Source organism: Neospora caninum, chromosome VIIa (genome assembly GCF_000208865.1).
Source record: "Neospora caninum Liverpool complete genome, chromosome VIIa".
Classification (NCBI taxonomy): Eukaryota; Apicomplexa; class Conoidasida; order Eucoccidiorida; family Sarcocystidae; genus Neospora; species Neospora caninum.
This window is the reverse complement of record NC_018393.1, coordinates 1,692,863-1,702,759: the sequence shown is the minus strand read 5'-3', so window position 1 is coordinate 1,702,759 and position 9,897 is coordinate 1,692,863. Positions and strand designations below refer to the sequence as shown.

Sequence of the window (9,897 nt, the reverse complement as noted above, 5' to 3'; positions counted from 1 at the left end):
GAGCTACGCTCGAATCCTGATCATTTTTTAGAGGCGGCTCTTGGTGGGCCACGAGAGAAGCTCAACGAGAACGACGTCTGCGGGGCAACAGACAAAAGAGGTTTTGCCAGCACGCATACACAAACGTGCGGCAGGCTAGACGTTGACACGGTGGTCCCCACTACAAGTCTCTAGGGTCCTGAATAGTAAGATTCATCGCGGGTGTATCCAAGTACCTGTTAGCCGATCTTGTCTCCAGTTTGCCAAAAAAACGAGTACAGAAAAGCACAGAAAGTCATGAGAGTGTAGCTCTGCCCGATAACGCGTAGCATGAACGCCAAAACATGCACATGAACAGGCGATACATAATGCAAGGAAAAACGAGTGCACAGTTCTGGTTTTTTGCACCATCTGAATTCGAACCAGTTTCTTTGATGGGCAGTATGTAGAGAGGCATGCACCTAGCTAGTGCCACCGTGACCTCCGTCTGGTGAGAGGTGACGTAGGTGAGGTAGAGTGCGTCAGCGCTGTTCCTCCTCGCACGACTGTTTTCAGTGTAGCTTGTTGTCGTCAGCCTCTTTTTACGAGAGCCTAGGTCCGCCCGCATACTCCAGACGAACCGCCGAACAAGAGACGACCAACCGAAGCACTTGAATTCGGCACTTTCACCTCAGTTCTGTAGTGTTTTGCAGTGCTTTGACGCATCAAGAAAGTTCGCGGAAGCTGTACACTTGAGGACCGCATAATATGCTAGAAAATACCATTCTGGTACGATAAACTCCGGATGAAAGGACAACGAGTGCCGAAAAAAGACAGGGTGAGTGAGGGCAAAATGTATCACGCCAAAGATGGAAGGATGAACAAATGCAACGAGGCATTCAGAGGGCAAAACAAATCAACAAGGAAAAAATTGAGGAGAAAGCCAGGCTTTACCAGCGGTCGAGGATACACCAAGGCGTATATATGCTGGTCTCCGGATGCGTTCATAGCCTCAGAAAGTGGCTGCATTTCAAGAAACGGGGAAAACGCAGACCGCTTAGGCAAGGGCACTGCGAAACGGACAGGCACACCATGAAGGACACATTCAAATAACTACAGGAATTTCGGACTGCAGAACAACCTTGCAAATATTCATATACACCTGCGACTATCATATGAGCAAGGGCCCAACATCTCGGTGCCAGCCTGTTCGCCCAAAAACAACGCCCATGAACAGAAAATTCCCGCATGCGTTCACGTTGAGTCTGTGTGTACGCGGTACGTGGCCCCTCGCGCGCTGCCAACTAACGTCGCCCTCTCCTCTGACGCGGATGCCCTTTGTAGCTGCTCACAGCCGTCCTGGTGTACCCGGTATGACATCCGCGCTCGTGTTTTTCGGCATGACGATGTCAACAAAAACCTGACCCAGGCTCCGAATTGCTCGCCAAACAGGTACCTCCGCGGAAGCGCACAACCCGCTCAGTCTTCCGCTCGCTTTGCTCGTTTCGTCGGCTGCCTCGCCGTCCAGAGAAACACCTGACACTAAGAAGCCGCCAGTTCTCTGCAGATTCGCCCTGTTCTCCGATCTGTCGAGGATGGGAGCAGACAGCCGGATGGGGAGGCGGCGAAGAAAGAACAGTGGAAAGACTCGAACACTGTCTGTAGCGCCTGGTCGACGTCCACGCAGACGGCGCAGCATCTCGCACACTCACCGAGGTGATAGATGCAACTCCAAACGCACCCCCCCCCTGATGTTGTACACAGAACGCGCGGGAGTCTGAGTCTACTGGGGATGATCGGCAGGCGCACGGTCTGCCTGCACCAGGTTCCATTTGGGGAGACGGCCGAAGCGCTTGAGGCACACCAAAACACAGTTGTTGGTGAAGAAGAGAAAGAGAGAGACAGGCGAAGACGACCAAGGCCTAGTAGCGCAGGAAAACGTGACACACAAGAAGAGCGTCGGGGATGTGGCAGTGACCGACCGTCTCTGTTCTGTGGAGAGAAGTCATGAATTCAAGGGGCAAAGAAGGGGGTATACGAAAGTAAAGGACGACCGGGGAAGACCACGAGCAGGGACTCTTGTTTTGGCAGACTGTGTCGTAGAGTCACCATAGTTTCCGTTGCCGTTCTGTGGACCGGAATCTCCGATCGTGACGGTTCTGACCACCGAGTTGCGGAGAAAAAGGGCCGCGCGACCTTTCGTGTTCCTCTCTTCCTTCGCAACCCTGCAACGGACCCTGAACGTGACATTGTTTCCGTCCCCTCTTGCTCGTGGATCCAGGTTTTGCGCACTGCATTCCTCGTTTTCGGTCCCCCCGTTCTCAAAGAGTCCTTCATCGTGTCTCTCTTCCGCTCTTCCTCTCGGTTGCACTTCCTGCCTGCCTCGCCTTCGCAGGGAATCAAGAGGGGAGAGGCAGCACGCGCTCCTCTCCCCGACGAAGCGCGTCACGGATAAGTCTCTGGAAGCGCGTTCTGCGTTCACAACGCCTTTGCCCGCTTGTCAAAAGCCGTAGGCCGGCGCGACCGTTCTCTCCTCTCCCTAGTTGAAGTAGAAAGAGAATCAGAAACCCCTGCTTGCGTGGGCTTCCTAGTGGCATACCCTCTCGCTCGAATGCAGCCGTGTCTCCTCATCTACGCCGTAGCTTCTCGTCGCCAGCGCTACACTCGCTGGATCACGGCAACAGGATCATCGGCTCTTGCCTCAGTCTCCGCCGTCCCTCCTAGTTTGCATGCACAGCATCGCTGCTGCTGCCTGTGACCGGACAGCGGGGGCAGGAAGCATAAATAGACCATTCCCCGATCCAGTATCGTTTATTCTTGATAGACTTAAGTGGCCACCGCGAACGCAGGAACCGTCGGACGTGAAGCACCGCCTTTTCGGAGAGATTAAGGAGGAGCGAATGCAGAAGAGGAGCAGCCTGCGGATGATGCGATCGTCAACTCGCGCAGCCCGCCTGAAGACGGCGGAGAGAAAGCAGGCAGCGCGGCCGGGAACGGCTCGCGTCCGCTCCCTCGGCCACTCGCGTAGACCCGACTTTGGGCGCCTCGCGTGTTCGCCTGCGTCCGGGGGCCTGTTTCGCCGTGGGCTACATGTGAGGCTGGGAAAGTCGCAGCAGGGAGAGGATCGGAGTTGAGGCGGCGGGGAGGCGAAGGCGACAACTGCAACGACGCCAGTGAAGGCTCTCTCAGAAGATGCTGAAGGGGAGGCGCACGCGTCAAAGAGCTTGACGGCGCCATGTGTCGAGGACAGCGAGTCGGTGGACCTGTCCGCCTTCCACCGTTTCCGAATCCTACATCGCTGCTGGACAAATCGACGGACGAAGAAGGGGACGGAGCCCACGCAGTGGTGAACGAGGCACCAGAGACGAACGAATGCACTGGGGAGACCGCGCGAGACGCGGAGGCGGAAACGGCCTCCGAGACACGCGTCCTGTCGCTGACTCCTCGACACGATGAGGGCGCCGAGGTGCGGGCGTCTGTGCTGCTCGGCGGACCACGCGAGGTGGCGGCTTCGGGCTGCGAGGAACCAAACAGCGGCAGGCGGAAAAGAGAAGCGAAACCCTCGCGCGGAGGCGTCGACGGGCGACTGGAAGCCGACGACCTTTGCGAAAGAAGATTCGACGAAAATGCGGAAGAGGCCTCGTCAGAGGAAGTACCAGAAGGTGGTGCGGAGGCGTGACTCGCACGGGGACGGGCAGAAGTGGAGGAAGAGTCCGAGGTCGAAGGCCCCGAAGCCGGCGGCGGGTCGCCGCGACTTTCGCGGACGACCGCGCTCGAGACAGTCCCCCCGATATTTCTGGACGCGGGAACCGGCGAAGCCGAACCCCTCAGCGAAATCTCCACTTTGCACTGGCCGACTTTTAAAATGCATTTAGGCGTGAGCGGGCAAGGCCGGGGCTCGAAGGGCTTGAGGCGCAAATACGTCCCGAGTGTGCTGGCGTCTTTCAGTACCCAGCGCTGGTTCGGCGGTCGAGAGCCGTCGTAGTAGATCAGACAGTGCACGCGGCTGATGTAGCCGTTGTTCGTCGTCACGGCAATCTGGGGAAGCAGGAATTACACACGGACGCACAAAGGTGACGGGCGACAACCGAGGAAGGCTCAGGCCAGCAGAGCCAGGCCGGGCGGAAACCCGCGAGAGTAGCAGACGGCCAAGAACGCTCGCCGTCGCGAGGGAGGCACAGACACCGGAGCAGACTACCACGAAGAAGCAAGCGAAAGAAAGAGGCCAACAGACAGTGATAGGGCGAGACAGACAACGCCTGCCACTGTTTTAGAGTTCTCTTCACCGCTTCCCACGATTCAAATGCCCCTCTCATTCTTCCTGCACGGCGGCCTAAAACATGCACATATCTATATGTATATATAATGCAAATCTAGAGCTTTGTATGTATATTCTTGTGTGACTCACTGAGCAGAGGGCCACAATCTCATTCCCTCCTTCTCTATGCTGTCCCTGCTTTTCGCTGGCCTCTCTTCGCCCATCACTTTGGTTCTAGCTTTACGTCGTGGCTTTCTGCCTCGTGTCTCCTCTCGCGCCTTTCCGTCACTCCATGCACGCACCTTTTTAAAGCCCCGCAGCGGGTTGTGTGGGCCCCTGCCTAGGACAACGCCAGTCGGAGACGCCCACTCGGCAAATCCCGGCGGCAAAAGACTCAAGCTCTTGCTCGTTTGCCTGTCGGCTCCCTCCAGCCCATCGCTTTCCTCGTCGGCCGGCGCGTTCTCGTTGCGCGATCTGTTGCCTCCCGCAGCTGAAGAGACAGAAGGGAGGTGCGAAGATGCAGCCCCGGCTGTCGGCGCATCGGTGATCCGGAGAAGAAGGAACGAGTCGAGAGGCTCGGTCTCACCGGGCCTCACCCAGTCGCTCAAGTCCTCGTCAGAGCTGTCGTCACTCAAATCTTCTTCGCTCTCATTGGAGCCGAGCCAGCGGGCAACGTCTTCGTCTTGTGTCGGGTCTCGCGAGACGCTCGTTGGCGACAGAGACGACCTCAGCTCTCGGCGAGGGGACGAGAAAGCGATGCTCTCGGCGGTGCCCGCATAGACACTTGCGGCGCCTGAAAGCGGCGCTGACGGGCACTGCAAGAGACAAGGCAACGCTGTATCCGCGGTCACTTGGCTGGTCGGACGGTTGCCTCGACCCTCCTCCTCCTTGGCCTCTCTGCTCGGTCCCCTCTCTCCTGTTCGGTCTTTCCAGGCCTCTTCGTGTCCCCTCCCTCCATCCAGAGGCGCCGAGGTGTCCCTTCTCTCCAGGGGCAGACAACGGGAGCCGGTAAATGGGTCTTCCACACACAGCGAGTACTGGGACTGAGGAGCGACACGGTTAACAGCTCCGCGCTCGACGTCTGCGGAGACTGGACTCAACTCGGAACGCGCGGGCATCCCTGTGGACCCAAGACGAGGAAGAGGTGGCAGAGGCTCAGAGGTGCGGCCAGAGTCCGTGGAATCGCTGCGCCTCGCTCCTGGGTGCAGGCCAACCGAAAACCTTGCCGCTTCGCCTCCACCGGCTTCAGGCGCAGACGTTTCGCGCCTGCGCGGTTCAGCGTCCGTCGGCGCTCGTCGCGAAGCAGCCGAAGAGAGAGGAGCTACCGTCGACGCCGTGCTGTGTCTCTCCTGCGAGTGCCCGCCCGCGGAGCTACGTCCGGCGTCCGCCAACGCGCCTCGCGTCTCAGCTCGCGACGGAGCCCCCGTGGAGCCTTCGCAGGGGGTAAAAAGCCGCGTGTCTTTCTCGCTGTCCCCGACCTGAGTCTCAGGCGGCGACCGAGAGCGACAACCACTCCCCCGCGACTCTTCAGGCGAGGCGGTACAGGCAGTGGACGGAACATGCGAAGGTGGAATGTGCGAGGGAAAAGGACACCCTGTCTTTCCGTCTTTCGTCGCCGGGTCCACAACAGAAAAACGCATAGGAGCGTTGGCGCGAGCCTCGCGTTGATGCGGGTGAGCCGATGAGTGAAGCGGATGGGAACGAACCTGGCTCTGAGAGCACCAGTCTGCGCCCGAGTCTGAGTCTCCCGGCTGACGCGTGCCACCTCTGTGCTGGGATTGGCCCTCCACAGCCGGTCGAGGGACACTGAAACACTCTTTTCGGGACCGGATCCACTGCATGTCCAGGAAAGGATTCGGGGGGACTGCCTCGAGAAGCTTGCGAAGCCGCCGTCTCTCCAACCTGGCAGTTTCGCGATCTTCATTGTCGCGTTTCCCCCCGCTTGGCCTCTCGCCTCGAAGCGTGTCTCGGGTCTCCTGCGGCTGCTTCAACCGGCCATGTGTGGCATTCCTGGCGGTTCTTTCTCCCCGTCCTTCGCCTCGACTTCCCCTCCTTCCTTTTGCCTTTGGTTCCCCGAAGAGCCCTGCGTTGGAAATGCGCGTTGGCAAGCCCAGCGCCAAACCCAGGCGCTCTTTGTCGAGCCCCATCCCGACCGTGTCTCCAACTGTCTCCGCCCCGCTCCCAGCCGGCCACACAATGGCCCCCGCGGCTCCCGACACTCCACTAGGATGGAAAGAAGACGGAAATGCGCCCTTTGTGTGGGGTCCTCTGGCGACCTCTGTTCCCGCGAGGCTCGGCCACCCTCGTTCCGAGGAGAGCTGTTGACGGTACGGCTGTCTCCAGCAGCAGTCGCCTGCGCCGCCGTCTTGGCCAGAACGAGACAGTTCCGCGGGAAAGTCCAGGCCGTCAATGCTGCGGACTGACATCTTGCCTGGCTTTCTCTCTCTCTGTCTCCGCTTCGCCAGCTGACGAATCAGACGCGCGGGAACGATCTCGACAGCAATCTCGATGCGGTCGCCGAGGTGGATTACGTCTCCAGACTGAAGTGTATGAGTGCCATCAATTCTGAAAGAAAGATAACAGGAAAAATACGGATTCGCTGTTCACCTTCACGACTGATGGAAGACGAAACTCCACAATGAGACGCGACGCACGCGCTTCTCAAGCTCTGCACATTCCCCTGCATCCGCACAAGTATATATCTGCTTGAACATATATATATATATATATATTTATACATACAGATGCATATCTACATATATATAGGTATCCATTTACAGATATATATATATATATATATGTCTAATAAGATGCATGCATGTACGATTATCGAGATCACCAGCAAACGCTTCGTGTGGCCTGAGCTGAGACCCAGGTTCCGCCTGTGCGGGTGTGAGTCATTTGGAACACTGCCCGACCGTTCGCTGTATCGATCCCTGTGTGCAGCCGCGGGAGGCCGCCTGGTGCGGATTCGGCGCGCCTGTGAGGCGGCGTTTCAAGGTCGCTTACAGAAGCATGGTTCCGATAGTGGAGCCCAGATCGAGGACGGCGAGCTCGTCGGCCTCGGCTCCAGGCTGCGGCAAGAGTTGAAGGTGCGACAGGGAGACGGAGGAGTGGGGGATGTGGATGAGGGACTGGTGGTGGCGACCCAAGTCCCAAGGCAGAGAGTGGCGGATATCGGCTGAGTCGACAACGCGAGATTCGATTTTGTGTTGAGGATCCGGCAGCACGCGCATCATGATTCGGCCGCGGCATCCACTGACTGGGTCCGTGATGAAGCGCCGCGAGCAGACACGAGGCATCGCGTCCACGTAGTCCTCTACCCACAAACGAATGCGTTCCTGCGAGGCCCGCTGGTCTTCGCGGTCGAAGCGGACGAGCCGAGCGAAGGTCTCGAGGTCTTGAAGCGTGAAGAGCCACCTTTGTGCGCTCCACAGCTCCTTCTTCTCGAACTCCTCGACGACGCAGCCGACGAGGTCGTCGAAGAAGACGATGCTGTCCTCACCGAGCTCACGGAGGAGCAGCCGCAACACGAGCGGCATCGCCAGCTTCGGCTTCACACAGGTCTCCGCCCACCACTCGGCTGTCGGGGCGCGAACTTCGACCGCGGGCTCGAGCAAATCGTCTCCACTGACGCCTGCTGCGGCGGGCGCGAGGGGCGAGGCATCGAGAGGTGAGTCAGCTGGAGGGACCGACGGCGCCTCGCACTGCGGCGCTGCCAAGCGCTCCGGTTGACTGCCTGGCTCGGCCGGCTTCTGGGGAACGCCGAGGGAGGCAATCGCTCCGTCTCTTTGTCCCGTCGCCGCGATGCTGCCTGCGTGAGTCGCGGCCTCGCCGCGTTCGGCTGACAGGCAACCGGCGCAGCTGGGTCCCGTCGCGGACACCTCGCGGCTTTCGCTTGAGGCACCGCTCGCGGTTTTCCCGCCTCCGGTTGGTGCGTTGCCTGCCTCTTTGGCGACGAGGGTCCAGGCGGGGAAACCGCCTTTCTTGCCGCGGCGCATGCCGAGAAGCGTCAAGAGATTGGCCAGGACCGTGTTGATCGAGAGCGACGAAGACAGACTCAGAGGCTGGCGACACAGCGGACAGGCGCGCCGATCGATTTTGTTGTGGCTGATGCAGTAGCGGCAAAACGTGTGCCCACAGTCGACAGTGACGGGAAGTTGCAGAAGCTCCAAGCAGATGGAGCAGGTCAACTCCTTCCGCAGACTGGCGAGAACAGCCGGCTCCTCTTCGGCAGACGAGGAGGACGAGGCAACCGGGGACAGCAACGCCGCTGCAGGATCCGTGCCCGGAGCAGTGGGTGGAAGCAATGGCGAGTCAGGACACAGCCTGCAGGAAGACGTGGGAGCTCGTGAAGAGGAAGCGGGCCCCGGCGAGGGCCACTCACACCCCTGGGGGGGGTCGGGCTGTGGGCGGTCTTTCGGCGCGGCGCGAAAAGGAAAAGAAGACCTCGCAGACGATGCCGAGGCGAAGGCCGAGGCCAAAGAAGGCGAAGGAGACCCTCCAGAGAACTGCGGTCGGGAGGAAGATGGCACAGACTGAGGAGACGAAGAAGCGGGGACCGAAGAGGTGGCGCCTGTTCTGTCTGGTGACAGACTCCCAGGGCGGCATGCAGTGGGTTCGTGAGCGGAAGGGCGAGGAGAGGAGGCGGACGCTCCAAGAGGAGACGAGAAGAGAGTAGCTGCAGGGCCGGCAGATGCCGCGAGGGTTGACGCTGGAAGTGAATGCAGACAAGGTACGAGGTCGGTCTCACGCGAAGCACGGGGCGCGGCAGATGGACAAGGCGAAGGGTGTCTGTCGCTTGGTGTCCTCTGGACTCCTGTCTCGTTGCACATGGCCCCTCCGACGTTGCCTGCTTCCAATCGAGAAGTGCTCACTCCTGCTCCCGGCTCCTCCTCTCCGTCTCCTGTCTCGCTGGCGGCACCTCTGCCGTACGCCCAGCTCGAGGTCGCTTCCATGGCCCTTGCTCTCGCACATGGGTCCACCTTCTGTCTTTCCGAGTGTTTGTTTCCTCGCTGGTCGGGTCCACGTTCGCCGGCACTCATGCTGTCCGCCGTCTGTTTGGAGCCCTGAGACGCCTTGGGGGACCGCTTTGAGTTGCTTTCGCCGGTATTTCCGCTGTCTTCTTCCGCCTCCCCGACGAGTCGGGTTTCAAGCACTGCAGGCACGGCGCTGGCCACAGCCGCTGACGTTCCTTGCCGTCGCGCCTCCTCCCTCACGCTTGCTCGCCTTCTGGCTCGCCACCTGCGGCCGCCGCTTCCGTTCGTCGGGAACAACGAAGCCTCCCTCGCTGTCGCTCCGTTTCCCTCCCTTTCTGTGCGTACCTCTGGGTTCCCCCCCTTTCGCTTGTTGAGCGGCATCCTGTGTTCAATTCTCGCTCTTTTTCCCCTCGGATCAGCTGAAAGTTCGGCACAGGCGCAAGCAGGCACTGGGCGAGAAGCGAATGGGCAAACAGGCGATTCTTCCGGGACGCCCACGAACCAGAACGCCGGTCGACCTACACAGGAACCGGAAAAAATCTTGAGAGTCAAACTAAGGCTTGCGGGGCATTGAACCGGCCTGCGTCATTCCTGCGCGATTCACGAGAGGAAAACGAGAGTGCTCCCGCCGGCGAAAAACGAGTACACCTTTGAGGAGAGTGACCGGGAGGCGGCAGTCGAGTTCTACGCCGCCCCAGTTGT

At 59.6% G+C, this 9,897-nt stretch overlaps 1 protein-coding gene across 1 annotated transcript; it reads right to left on the bottom strand.

Moving 5' to 3' along the window:
- Positions 1-2,844: 2,844 nt before the first annotated feature.
- NCLIV_021240 (zinc finger (C3HC4 type) / FHA domain-containing protein) lies at positions 2,845-9,576 on the bottom strand (the record flags this gene model as incomplete). Its single annotated transcript, XM_003882319.1, has 3 exons — positions 2,845-3,996; positions 4,519-6,781; positions 7,226-9,576. 3 exons carry the CDS (start codon positions 9,574-9,576, stop codon positions 2,845-2,847), a joined length of 5,766 nt encoding a protein of 1,921 aa, XP_003882368.1.
- Between the last annotated feature and the right edge of the window lie 321 nt (positions 9,577-9,897).